The sequence below is a fragment of the Kogia breviceps genome, chromosome 19, assembly GCF_026419965.1.
Source record: "Kogia breviceps isolate mKogBre1 chromosome 19, mKogBre1 haplotype 1, whole genome shotgun sequence".
NCBI lineage: Eukaryota > Metazoa > Chordata > Mammalia > Artiodactyla > Physeteridae > Kogia > Kogia breviceps.
Window position 1 is genome coordinate 13,960,513 of NC_081328.1, and position 14,048 is coordinate 13,974,560.

Sequence of the window (14,048 nt, forward strand, 5' to 3'; positions counted from 1 at the left end):
TTTTATGGTTAAACTAGGATTTTGTAAACTAGGTTAGGAAGTTAACCACCATTTACGACATTTCTTTCTGTAGGTAGAAAATATATTGCAAGTACCAGACAAATGACTCACAAATGAATGTTTGGAACACAGACCTTTGACAGACATGCCTGCTGGTACTTGTTTCGATGTTCTAAAAGCACAACCTGTGCTCTTCTTTAGTCCTAGACATGTCAGTCTTTTCCAATCCAGAGTTCATTAAAATTATGGTTGTGACAGTCCTCCCTCGGCCCCCGAGATGCACAGCAGGTCTTCCTAATGGGTGAGGAGGAAGGAGGGGCAGGCCCCTGAGATTGGGACCCCGGGAAGAAAGAGTAGAGCCTCACCCGAGGCTTACACCTGCCAGCATGGCAGCTGTGGTTCCCTGGGTTCCATGCCCAGGAAACCTGAAATAGACCCTCTGTGCTGGGAGCTGTGCAGTGCACACACCCATCAGCAAGTATTTGAGTACAGAATGTATGAGCCGTGGCCCCTGCTTCCAGGGGGATGCAAAGCAACTAGACATAAAAGGATAACTAATGATACTTGAAAATCAGTGAGGAATGACAAATGAGTAGAGAGAGATCATCTTGGGCTGGGGTGGTGAGAGAAAGCTACATGGCAGGGGTGGATAGAAACTTAAGCCACGCCTGGAGGATGCAGGATGATTAGAGGGAGCGAAGGGGCAGGGTGGCGATGCACTAGGCATGCTCAGTGGCCCACCTGCCCCTAGTAACCTGGGGTACTTGTTAACAGTGCAGCACCCACATGAATCTCTTTATTAGAATCTCCGAGAGAGCAGCCCAGGAATCTGCTGTTTACAAGTTTCCCAGTGACTCCAAGCCACTGATTGAGAGGAACAAGCAAGAACCAGTGAGGGCCTATGGAAGGGGACGGAGGCTGTAGCTTCTGGCTCAAGTGGCCCACTTGTGCTGTGGGCTATGAATCACTTAGCCTTGTGGGCCCCGGTTTCACGGACTGGGGTGAGGAGTAGAAAAGCATAATGGGTTGCATATATGTGGTGGCTTAGTGGCCATCAACTCACTGTCATTTATTGATGCTTTCCGTGTGCTAGACACTGAGTTACGTGTTTGTCATACGTTTATTTAATTTCCACAACAACCTTTAGGAAGCAGGAATTTTAAGGGCCTGTTTTTACACGTGGGGAAAGTGAAGCTCAGAGAGGTTAAGCAACCTTCCCAAAGTCACACAGCCAGTAAGTGATGGGTCTGGGATTCCAGTGCAGATCTGTGTAACAGGAGAGCCATGGATTGTGGACATGCAAGGACTGTTAAAAATGACATCTCAGGAAAAAAAAAAAAAAAAAAAAAAAAAGACACCTCAGGAAGTTAATTAGTCTAGGCTTTCCTGTTCGTGTTCACTACAGCAGGGCTATTTATGCCTATCTATGCCAGATCCACTTCTTTTTATTAAAGTCAAAATAAATAATCCATTGTACTTTTGCCCAGCCTCTGGAGTGATCTCAACCCCAGCACAAATGGCTAATCCTCTAAATTTTACACCCTGTGTGGTGAGAAGCTCGAAGCTATCCTCCCCCAGGGAAAGTTCTAGATGGAGACCCTTTTCCTTTCTCATGGTAACTGGCCCAAATGGCCCTGAAGATTATAGCCTATTTAATTCCTCTCCAAAAAATTAAACTGTCTCATACAAGGCACTCTTTGGATAAGGAGATGGCTGTGATAGTGTTCATTTCTATCCCTTACGTCCAAAAAACAAGGAGATTTTCTCTACTCTCTCTGTTCAGATCATGAAGTCTCTATTTTGTTTGAAAGGCGAGTCGGAGTCCCATGGCTTATGACCCTCAGAGAACTCAACGGTCCCTTCAACAGGTACAAATACAAGCCACCATTTTGCACTGTGAAGACATGAGCCAGAAGCAGCGAAAATCCAGGATCCTGTGACAGAAGCTGTGCAGTAACAACAAAAGGAAGACCTTTAAAACCCAAGGGCAGCTTGGAAGCTAAAAATGCAAGGTATCTGAACATGCTGCGTCAAGTCAGCGGAAATCTTGGTTTACAACAGGTTGCGTGACAGCACGAGGAAGCCGCACCAGCCTCTCCCTTGTTCTGCATGCTGGCGTTTTCCTACCAGTCATATTTTGGCCTTACACCATAAACTTCATGAAGGCAGGACTGAGCCTGCCTTGTCTGCAAGAGCCTAGCACAGAGTAGGCAAACAGTATGTATCTGCTGAATTAGTGCCAATCTGTGGCAGAGGACCAGGTCCAGTGTTTACTGCATTACAGGCACCAGGACTCTGTAACTCCTATCATCCTTGGTGTCTTGGGAACTTTAGACTCCCTCTGAATAGAGAGTGCCAATTGCCACCTGGGTATATGACCTATAATTAATCTTATCTCAGTGGTAAACTCATAATTCATTTTGGTTTTGGGGGGTTTTCTTTTTTGGTTTTTGTGTTTGTTTTTTTTTTGAAAATGAAAATTGAGTGTCCTGAGAAATGAACTCACTTTGATTTGGACATGTGAAGTCAAAGTACAAAATTTCTATAGTGTTTCTGCTTAGGACATGCTGAGGCATCAAACAGACAAGTAGGGTCACGGGCATTTCCAAAGGGCTGGGTGGTTTCACGACTAATCGCTGTAATTACATGCTTGTTCAGATACTGGTTCCCCTGGCTACAGAGACCAAGTTCGTGGAAAGAGGAATGGAGATTTGATCAGGAGAAGTTTAAATAGAAACAGTCCTTTTTACTGGGGGATGGAGGGGAGGCGGAGTGAACTAGCCCACTCCCTGGGCCAATGCGAGCATTCTGTCAAATGCGTCACTGCTCGGCCCCTCGTGTGCGGACCCCTGGGGGATGAGGCTCCTCCGTGTCGAGCTGTCATCCTACCTGCTCAGCCCAGGAAAATGGCATACATTCAAGGTGCACAGGAAGGCTTCTGGGGCTGTTTCTGGCCATGGAGAAACTCAAGTCTGCCTGGAAGAGGACACAGGTGTAATACTGGACTCATTTGCAGTCTCTCCACCCAGCAGGACAAAAATACCTTTTAAAAAAGAAAGCTTTCAAGACAACATTCTTAGAAAGCAACCTTCTTTTTTTTTTTTTTTTTTTTTTTTGTGGTACGCGGGCCTCTCACTGTTGTGGCCTCTCCCGTTGCGGGGCACAGGCTCCGGACACGCAGGCTCAGCGGCCATGGCTCACGGGCCCAGCCGCTCCGCGGCATGTGGGATCCTCCCGGACCGGGGCACGAACCCATATCCCCTGCATCGGCAGGCGGACTCTCAACCACTGCGCCACCAGGGAAGCCCAGAAAGCAACCTTCTTAACATCTCTTCCTTCTATATTCCTGGGCCAGCTTGCTCTCAACTATTGCTATCTGCTGGTCTCAGTAGGAAAAGCTGGTCAGTGCTCTGTAGAATCAGGAAAATGGGAAAGGAGTCTGGATCCACAGGCAGCATCCTGTAGGCAGAAGGGAACCCAGGCCCGGCCATCTGCTCCTGGATGACAGATTAGTCTTTGGGAGGAGCTTTCTTCTAAAAGGCAGAGGAGTGATTTGAGGAAAAGGAGATGTGCATCGCCTGCCTGTTTGGTGGTTTGTGTGGCTGTAACTTATCTATTTGTACCCCGGGTTCTATGATTGGGGCAGGAGCCCAATAAGAGAACCCCAGAAAGCACAGCTGGATGGAGAGAGACCAGCCTCAGGGGAGAGGCAACCTGAAGTCATGATTGGGCTAAAGGACCCTCTGAACAGGTTTTCTTATGACTTGGGCTATTTCAGCTGTTGATAATTTTTTTTTTATAGTGCTGAGGGATATTTTAGGAAATAAGACCTTTTGTAATGCTCAGCAAAAATAGTCTGGTGTATTATTCTTCTAGGGGTTGCTCATAACAGTTGCCGAGAAATCAAGATCAAATACCTTGGGGGCTGAAGCCCTGAAGAACATACATTGCGCAACCAAAGTTCACCAGCCCACACACATTTTCCAACTTCCTGCAGAGTGCCCCAGGGGAGGAAGTAGATGAAATCTAGAAAAATGCACATGATTCTTTGCAGCAGGAGGGTGACGGAGCCACTGTATGGCTAAATGTTTATTCCCCCGCCAATGTATTCTTCAGAGATGGGTGATGTTTGCCTTCTAGAGACTGTGGTGGACATGCCAGAGAAAGGGTGGGTGATACAGTTGCTCTTTGAGCTTCAATTTAAATGAGAGGAAAGTTGCAGATGGGAAGATGTTTCTACAGAAAATTTGGGGTAAAATTTTGAAGGTGGAAAAAGAAAGACCAGGGAAGGGGGACCTCTGTCACAGGCAGGATCTGTCAGCTGGGTGCCGTCTGGCCATCCGCATGTGGTAAAGCTCTGTTTCTGCCATCTGGTCTGCGAGTTCTTTACTGTTTAATGTGGAAAACATGCCATTGATATAGGCTGGGGGGAAGTACAGAGGCCTTCTTCAAACAACACAACCAGAGACTGCCAAGTTCAAGTTTAATTTAGCGGTGTATTTAAATTTATTGACAACTCATCTCTCTCAAAAACAAAACCAGAAACACCTTAAAATAAAAATCCCTTCGCCTGGTAAATGGTACCTCATGGTGGATGAGAGGATGTGTGATTATTTTAAAAGTCCATGAAGTCTAGTTGAGGTCTCAGGGAATGGGTGGGGCCAGGGAAGGCTGGACAGCAGCATAAGGATAAGCAGAACAGGCTTTTATCTATATCACTCTGTCAGAAATTCATATCCTTCTATGGGTCATGTTTGCCTCCTTGAACCCGGGATAGGGTCAGGGTCAGGAGCCAGTTAGATAGGGTAGAACCCAGGACACCTACCCCCACCCCGTTAACACATGCACACACACACACCCTCGCTACATAGAGATGGTTTCTCGTTGCTGTGATATTTTTGGCATCAATCAATCCCTTTAAAATTTTTATTTCCTATTTCACAGAAAGAAACTACCCAGTAAACACGAAACTCTAATTAGTGGCGTCCCGTGTTCATTTCTGATCCTTGCCAGTATTTATGTGCATAGTCATCAGTGTGAATCTACATACGTTGTGTTCTAATTTTTCACTCACTACATTTTTGTCTCCACATTTCCACACGTGGATAGTTAAGTTGTAGTCATCAAAAGCCCCACCAGGGTAGGAGACATACACTCACATTTTTTATGAGCTACCAGTTCCTAGCCAGCCTCCTACTGTTGGATTTGGAGGATTAGTATCAGATCTTTGCAGTTATGAATAGCAGTAGCAGTATCCCTGGACATCTTTTCCTAGAAAGGTATAATGTGATTTGAGCTAAGCAGAAACAAAGTTCAAGCCCAGAAGAATGAAATTAGCTGGAAGGTCCTGGCTCCTTACTACTTTATAACAGGCCATAGGTTTAAAGTCTGAAAGGGCTCGGATTTCTACCCGATGTTTGACGTCTCAGAGAGCTGAGCTGACTTCCCTGTAGCCTGGCCCACGGCAGTGACACGAAGGCACGGCAGCCCTGAGGCATGTGGGGACAGAGACACCAGTCACACTGGCACGTGTAACCTCCACGCTCTTCTCTCTGGCTCTTCCAGTGTGGATGAGAGGTGACCCTGCCTGCCCACTGTTGCAGAACACAAGTGGATTAGCCTCAGGAGTTGCTGGGGAGTGGCAAGAAGAATGAATAGTGAGCAGCAGTGACATTTAAGGCTCAGTGGGACTTGCAGAGGCATGATGGGAATGCAGAAAGGCAAGGCACAGACAGACTGGAAACAGCTGGAGGCAGCTAGAATCTGCCCAAAGGTTTCTAAGAGCTGGGCTCCAGGAAGAGTGAAAAAGTCTACAGCTAAGGAGCTAGGGGTGCCTTGCAAAGGGTGGCCTTTTCATCTCTTTCCTATGCTCTCTTCCTTTTAAAGTCACACCTATAGTTTATATAAAATATACTTTGAGTGTTCAGTTTAAATGATGGAGAGGACTGTGCTTATCTATCTGCAGCCAGAAACTGCTTCTTTGTTACTCTTTTCCCAACACAGCATCCAAGACAAAGTAAGTGCTCTGTGAAACTTTGCTGAAGTGAAGCTTTGTTCTTCTGAGTCACTGCTAAACTCCAGGGTGGGATTCCAGTCCCTCAAATTGAGGTCAATACTTTGTTCTTAATAGAGCCTAGGCAAAACCTTGGTTATTTGCTATTTTTGTTTGTCCCGTTGTTTTGTTTTTTCCTTTTCATTTACTTGGTTGTGATTTGATACCTTGCATAGGTTGAAAAATGTAGTTGACTTTACTTTACTTTAAAACTTTTTTTGATAGGCAAGAAGCAGATTTATTAATATCCTTTGTAAAGAGTTTACAGAAAATGGATCGTGGGAGGATGGTCATGTCCCAGGTCTCGGATGAGTTCCTGGGACAAGCCACCAAGTGAGGGTCCTTGGCTTCGTGCAGGAAAGAATTCAAGAGCAAGCCATAGTAAAGTGAAAGCAGGTTTATTGAGAGATACACATTCCACAGGCAGAATGCGATCCATCTCAGAAGGCGAGTGGCCGTAGTTGATTTTTTTTTTTTTTTTTGCGACCATAGTTGATTTTATTGACTCTGTCTCATATAGCAAATAGGGTGTCTCACATTTAACAGATGCCTTCGTAATCCCATTAACTAATGTAATTCAAGATGTATGATGAGTTACCAAAGACAAGTAAAATGCCTAATTCTGTTTTCCTTTCTCTGTGTGCCTTTCCAACAGAGCTCTCAACCCCATTGATATCAAGTGCTGAGGAGACTCACAGATCTGAGCACAGGGCCGTCAGCAGCATCTACTAGCTAGTAGGATGGAGACCACACCCTTAAATTCCCAGAAGGAGCTATCAGCATATAAGGATGGAGAAGATTGTCAAGGAAACGGTGTTCTACAGAAGAGTGTCCCTGCCCCTGGGGATAAGGCGGAGTCCGGCCAAATCTCGAATGGGTACTCCGCAGTTCCAAGCCCCGGTGCAGAAGACACTGAGCATTCCATCCCGGCTGCCACCACCTCCCTAGTGGCTGAGGTTCATCCAGGGGAACGGGAGACCTGGGGCAAGAAGGTGGATTTCCTCCTCTCCGTCATTGGCTACGCTGTGGACCTGGGCAATGTCTGGCGCTTTCCCTACATCTGTTACCAGAATGGAGGGGGTCAGTATCATGGGCTGCAAGCAGAGGCTGTGACCCAGGGGTGGTCTGTAGATCCTCTTGGGAGGCCAGAGGGTAAATCATGTCTTTTCTGTCTTGTTTAACTGATGATGCATCTGGGAACATGGTTGCTTAGACTTTCAAGCTAGTCTAAAAGACAAATCTCCAGTAAGCCAAAACTTTAAGTCAGCATGTCTGTGGCTCTCTGGGTCATGAAGTTGAAGGAAAGCTCTCCTGAACCTGACCTCACCAGATTTTCAGCGTCACAATGCTCCATCTGTGGAAGAGCCCCCTTCTCATCCCTGCATTATACAAGCCCTGCTCTCCTCCAAGTGAGACGTGGGCGAATGAGCACCGGCACTACGCCGAGCCTTTCACTCCTGCCGGCTGCTTCTGCTCAGAAGAGTCCAGAGAGCTTAGACCTGTGAAAGGAAAAATGGGGAAGTGGCTCCATGTTCCCAGACCCTGCTGGGCCTTTGGACCTGTGTGAGGGCAGAGAGGGCGTCAGCTCAAGTCCACAGTCTTAAGTTACAATCTGGGTGTGATCCGTAGCTGAACCCAGCCGCGTTAATGCCAGCACCAAACCGTATATGGATATGCCTTATAGAGCCTACAAGAGTGTTAAGAGTCTTGAGGCCAGAGACGGACGTCTTGTTCCTCCTACTATCCCTAACGCCTACAGAGCAGTTTATTTGCAGATTATGAAAAATAGTAGCTGATTGTAGGCATAGATATGGGAGCCCCAGAGAGCAGAGCAGGTAGGTATGGGGCCTCTGTTTTGACAACGGACTTGCTATCAGAATAGGAAAAGGACCAGAAGTGGGAGTCAAATCAGTTTATTTATTTATTTATAAAATTTACTTGGGTGCACCAGATCTTAGTTGCGGCATGTGGGCTCCTTAGTTGCGGCTCGCAGGCTCCTTAGTTGTGGCATGCATGTGGGATCTAGCTCCCTGACCAGGGATCGAACCCGCGCCCACTGCATTGGGAGTGTGGAGTCTTAACCACTGCGCTACCAGGGGAGTCCCAGCCGTTTATTTTGACAGGAGCTCTGGCAACAGATTTAGGAGGGCAACTAAAATGAGGTTTGAGGGATAATTCGTTTGTGTCCCCCTCATTTCCTCATGACCTGACACAGAGTTGTCTGGATTTGCTGCATCTCTTAAGGACCTGGGTCCATTCAGCTGCAAAGGCTATTCCGAGAGGGTGGGGGGTGGAAGGAGTTGAGGGAAGCCCAGCGCTCCTGGCCTGGGAGGGGCAGAAGTTGGACTCATCTTATCTCCAGCTTGGGAGGACCCGCCTGTAGCCTGAGCATTATATAAGGGGTTGGGTCACCAGTGATGTTTCCCCTACACTCATTCCCTACTGTAAAGCCAGCCAAGCAAACCCTCTGGACAACTGTCATCATGAGAACACTACATGGTTATTATTCTCAAGCCAGATTTACCCAGTGTGATTGTAAGTTAGATGAAACCTTCCTGAGTTGCACAGATTTCAGATTTCTAGGTTCAGAACACTTTATGGGAGGGAAAGTTATCAGGGAAAAATCACAGCCGGCTCACCCTTTGGGCTGAAACTCAGGCTGCAGGTGAGCAATCCCCAGCATGGCGAACCCAAATTCTGCCTCAGCCGCAAGAGCCAGGAGACACCAGCATCTCCAGTGATGCAGCAGTTCTGCACTTTCTCATTCTGTAGCAAACTACCTGCAACTTTCAGCCACACCTGAGAATCTGGCTCAGGAGGGAGCATTCTGGCTCTGTGGAGTTATGGAAATATAACCTAACATCAGTAGTCAAGTGTCTGGAGCCAGGGATACAGATGAACAAAGATACTAATTCAGTGACTTGCAGTAGTCAACAGACTATTGCAGCTGTTGTACAGGTTGTCACAGGAGATCTGTTCCAAATGCTGGTCCATGTACGGGTTGCATCAGAATCACCTGGAGAGCTTAAAAAAATCTTTGTTTTACTCATACCTGAAGCTTCTGATTCAGGAGGTCAGGGTGTGTGTGTGTTTTTAAGCTAACCAGTGATTATGATGAGTGGCTTGGTTTGGGTACCTTAGTTCTCCTCAACCCCGTCAGTTTCTAGTGGAAGAAAAAGAGGCCCAGAGAGAAGGGTCCTCCAGGCAGTTAGAAGCGGAACTGGTCCTAGGGCCTCTTCTGTTGACTCCCAGACCCAATTTCCTTTCCACATACTCTCTGCCTCCTCCCAAACCTCACTTCACTGTGGAGCTCTGTCTACTACTACTTCTGGCAAAGGACTAAGGCCAGGGGAGCACCGTGTGCGGTGACTCGGGCCAGGGTGGCTACACGACTCTGGAGCATCAGGTGGCTGTGTGTGTCCAGATCAGCCGGGCTGTCCTGGGTCAGATGTGGGCAGGGGGTGAAACTGTCTTTCATCTGCCTCAGGGGCATTCCTCCTCCCCTACACTATCATGGCCGTCTTCGGGGGGATCCCACTCTTCTACATGGAGCTCGCGCTGGGCCAGTACCACCGAAATGGATGCATTTCGATATGGAGGAAAATCTGCCCGATTTTCAAAGGTAACGGAAAGGCTTGGGTGGGTGAGTGGGTCCTCCAAGGAAGTGATGATTTCTATCAGTGGGTCGAGCTGGGGACCTTCTTCTGGAATCAGTTAGGCCTTAGGTATCCCTCGGAGATAACTTGAGTAATTAAGGTTTTGACTGCTCAAGCAGTATGAGATTGTTTAAAGCAAAGTAGAATAAATGGCAATTAAAAGTAAACTAAATAGAAAAAGCATTAATAGCACATGTACACATTTTCTAAAACATGTAACCTTGCAAATACAAATAAGGAATCTACCATATTGCCACTTTTCCACTGTCTCCTGGAGTCTTTGGAGGATGAAACGAATGGCAGCCCTACCTTTACCCCTCACCCGGGCTGCAGTGCCTCCGATGCCCTACTTAACTGCTAGGCTGCCCTTGAAACTTGGCCTCCCCCACCCTCTCTCTCCCAGGGATCGGTTACGCCATCTGCATCATTGCCTTTTACATCGCCTCCTACTACAACACCATCATGGCCTGGGCGCTCTACTACCTCATCTCCTCTTTTGCGGCCCAGCTGCCCTGGACCAGCTGTAAGAACTCCTGGAACACTGGCAACTGCACCAACTACTTCTCCGAGGACAACATCACCTGGACGCTCCACTCAGCATCCCCTGCAGAAGAATTTTATACGTAAGTGCATGTGAGTGAGGGGGTGGCCTGTTAGGGGCAGGCCACACCCCTGGGCTTCGGCTTCTTAGGAGGGAGGTGGGAGCCAGGGGCTCTTCACGTCTTGGCTGATGGATTTCCGAGAGACGAAGCTATCGAGGAGGGGGAGTAAACGTGAGTGAGGGAGTTGGGAGGCTACCTTGAGTGCTCCACAGTCTGGGCCTCTGCGCCATCCCCCTCTTCTCTGCTGTGCCCAGGCCAGTCACTACCTTCACATTCCAAAATTATTCCCCTGCATCAAAACTGCCCTTCTTCCTGGGTCCTCCTTGCAGCCAGCTGTCACGGAAGCAAAGCCTCCCACTACTTCAATAGTTTGAAACTACGCAAAGAGTTTCTGGTTTCATGTATTCACTTAATATGTGGGATCTACCCTTTGGAAGAAGATGCCTGGCGTAGGTAGTTTTTTAATACTGGGAGTTCAGGCAATAGCAGCCCAAAGGGAGCTGTTTGGGGTGGGGAAGGGGCCCACTAACCACACATACAAATCCTCATGCACCCAGAAGCCAGTCATGTTAGTCATTCGTTGGGTCCCAGCCTAGGAAGGAGACCGGGAAGCCTGCTTTTGGGCCGAGCGCTCTTCCCAGGGTTGGTCGGCTTGACTGCCCTGTTCTCTCCTTCAGGACGGGCAGAGCCCCTCCCAGCTCTTCCCCGAGGCTTGCTGACCACTTGATCCTTGCAGTGCTCTGTCCGTTTTTTCTCTCGGCATCCTCCCAGAGGTATCACACACAGTATGCTCAGGTAGCTGTTCAGACCACGTCACTGGCCCTTCTTTCTCATTCACTCAGGCGCCACGTCCTGCAGATTCACCGGTCAAAGGGGCTCCAGGACCTGGGGGGCATCAGCTGGCAGCTTGCCCTCTGCATCATGCTGATCTTCACTATTATCTACTTTAGCATCTGGAAAGGTGTCAAAACATCTGGCAAGGTGAGGAGGGCTCTGGCTGCTGATCCAGGCCTACCAAGGGGCCCTGGAGGATCTAACTCAGAATTCAGTGGCCTGGATAGCCAGAGACAGGGGGACATGTTTTCCTTTACACCAAACACATTCCATGATTTTCAGTCTCTCGTCACCAAATCGGTTAGAAAATTCTAGAAATGGGTCAATCCCAAGAACCATTATATGATTTTTTAAAAATTCCTTTAACACGCTGGTAGTGTCATAACTAATAATAGTGGCAATAATGTACTGAAAACCCATCATGGACCATGGGCAGTGTTTTCTATACACTGGCTACTTTGTCTCCTGCTAGGTATTTTCCCCATCTTACAGATGGAGAGTGGGTTTAGAGGTAGTTAGTACCAGCAAGCAGGGAATCAGATCCCTGTATGATTTTTAAAGGCTGTGATCTTTCTGTCACCCTGCCTCCTAAAATTACAGGAAAAAAAGAGGAGGTAGATCTTCTTTCTTGGAGGTTTTCAAGAATAAGACACCAGCGTTCATGTGGTGATAACCTATGTTTCCTTCCTTACAGGTGGTTTGGGTAACAGCCACCTTCCCTTACATCATCCTTTTGATCCTGCTGGTGAGGGGGGCCACCCTCCCCGGAGCCTGGAGGGGAGTTCTCTTCTATTTGAAACCCAACTGGCAGAAACTCCTGGAGACAGGGGTAAGATAATGAGGAAAGCAGTGTGCACCTGTCTGTCTTTTTACTGACTGAAGCTAGTCCTCCGAATAGGACAGTAGGAACAACTGAAATTTGGGTTCAGCGGCAAGTCTGCAGTGATGCTTTAAACCAGAAATACAAGCATGAAAAGTACAGTTGAGGCCACTGCGTTGGTTTATGTCTAAGTGATAGGAAGAGAACTCACATTGTTTGCACTTGGTATGTGGCCAGCCCTGAGAAGCCTGTTTTTTGCCTCTGCATGTAGCCACACGGAGGCATGAAGGCACTGGCCCCGCTGGTGCTGAGTGATGGCCTGGGTCGCGGCCCTGGCCCTTACCTCTGCTGTGTTGCAGGTGTGGGTGGATGCGGCCGCCCAGATCTTCTTCTCTCTCGGTCCTGGCTTTGGGGTCCTGCTGGCTTTTGCGAGCTACAACAAATTCAACAACAACTGTTACCAGTGAGTATCTGGGGCCCCCCAAGCAAAGCTTACAAGTGGAGTGAGTGTAAGTCAGCTGGTCTGGAGGAAAGCAATCAAGCCGATGGCCTCAAACCTGGTCAGGCTTAGGCCACACTGACACTCTGACCCTCAGGGGTGCCACAGGTGTCTGACCACTCACCCAGACCATAGCCTCACCCAGGCCACTCAGGGGTTGAGAGAGGCTCCAGGCCACTTCTGTTTTGTGAGATTCTCTATATGTCAGGAAAAATTAAGAAATTCCAAAGCAGGTTTACAAAGATCACAACATACATTCAGTGTTTAGATTTGACCTGTTAATGTATTTAACAACAAAAATTGTGATAATTTATTTATGTATATATACACAAAAAGAATGATGGAACTATTTTGACCAACATAGAATGTCATAATTTTTATGTCAAAATCTCATTTCAGAAATGTGACAAAACAGGGAGCATGGCGCCAATTATGATTTAAATGTCACTCCTCATCTTTAGAGCTAACTTTGTCTTAATATTCTATCACAGATGGCAATGCCCAGCAGTCTTGATTGTGCTATTTGTAAGATAATTATAGAATTAATTTTTTTTTAAAAAAAGAATTTACACGCACCCTAAGCAATGTGGCCTTGCATTAGGACAGCAGCCTAAAGTTGTATGAGGTCCTCTTTTAAAAGTGTCAGGATATCTTTGTGGCACTCTTATAACCTCATTCACACATAATGTCAAAAGTCTAAATCTGAGGTCTTCACAAATGTAAGCCCAAGGCCTCCTCCTGGCCTCCGCTGCAACTCAGGCCCTGCTTCAGAGCAAGCCTTGTTTGAAATCCAGAGGTCTGTGCTGTGCTGGTTTACAACAAAATCATCTCTTAAAACCACCCCTGACTGCTGTTCTCCCCATGTCATGCGTGGTGATAACAGCAGCTTGTGCTTCAAGGTAATGCAACCCGTCTGAGAGGCTGGGCCCTGGGAGGAGGGGAGGAGACACCTGGACAGGCTTGAAGTCCCTGTGAGCTCAGCCCACTCACCCTTGTCACAGCTGGAGACAGATGCTTCTTAGATTCCTGACTCGCAAATGTCTCAGGCCCCTTGGGTTTTCTGCTCCAGAGACGCCTTGGTGACCAGTGTGGTGAACTGCATGACGAGCTTCGTTTCAGGATTTGTCATCTTCACAGTGCTGGGGTATATGGCTGAGATGAGGAACGAAGATGTGTCTGAGGTGGCCAAAGATGCAGGTAGGACCTCGGGTTTTGTTTGGGTTCCTGGCTCCCACTGAATTGCTTTGCTGCTCTTTGGATCTTCACAAATATCTAACTTTTGCATTATTTCTAAATGTTCCTCTTAAAATTCTCAAAGGTTTTAGAGAAACTTACTGCCTGGGAAATTTCAACTCTTTCCATGGTGGTAATGGGGCAGCTCCCTTGGCACCCAGTACTGGGGCCTTGAATACATTGTGGGCTTGGAAATATGACTTGGATGATGGCTTTTAAAACTAGTGGGTTTGGGGGACTTCCCTGGCGGTCCGGTGGTTAAGACTCCGTGCTCCCAATGCAGGGGGCCCAGGTTCGATCCCTGGTCAGGGAACTAGATCCCGCATGCATGCTGCAACTAAAAGATACCCCA

General features: G+C 47.6%; 1 protein-coding gene across 2 annotated transcripts in view; it reads left to right on the forward strand.

The window, feature by feature from the left end:
- The window catches only part of SLC6A4 (solute carrier family 6 member 4), a 38,374-nt gene that overhangs the window by 6,521 nt on the left and 17,805 nt on the right, over positions 1–14,048 (forward strand). For both annotated transcript variants that reach the window (XR_010838250.1, XM_059046306.2), the window contains exons 2-8: positions 6,708–7,132; positions 9,540–9,674; positions 10,112–10,331; positions 11,153–11,291; positions 11,839–11,973; positions 12,324–12,427; positions 13,533–13,660. Coding sequence is in view for 1 of the 2 variants with exons in the window: in XM_059046306.2 (XP_058902289.1) it covers positions 6,793–7,132; positions 9,540–9,674; positions 10,112–10,331; positions 11,153–11,291; positions 11,839–11,973; positions 12,324–12,427; positions 13,533–13,660 (1,201 nt within the window). In the remaining variant the exon portion in view is untranslated. The remainder of the gene's footprint in view (positions 1–6,707; positions 7,133–9,539; positions 9,675–10,111; positions 10,332–11,152; positions 11,292–11,838; positions 11,974–12,323; positions 12,428–13,532; positions 13,661–14,048) is intronic.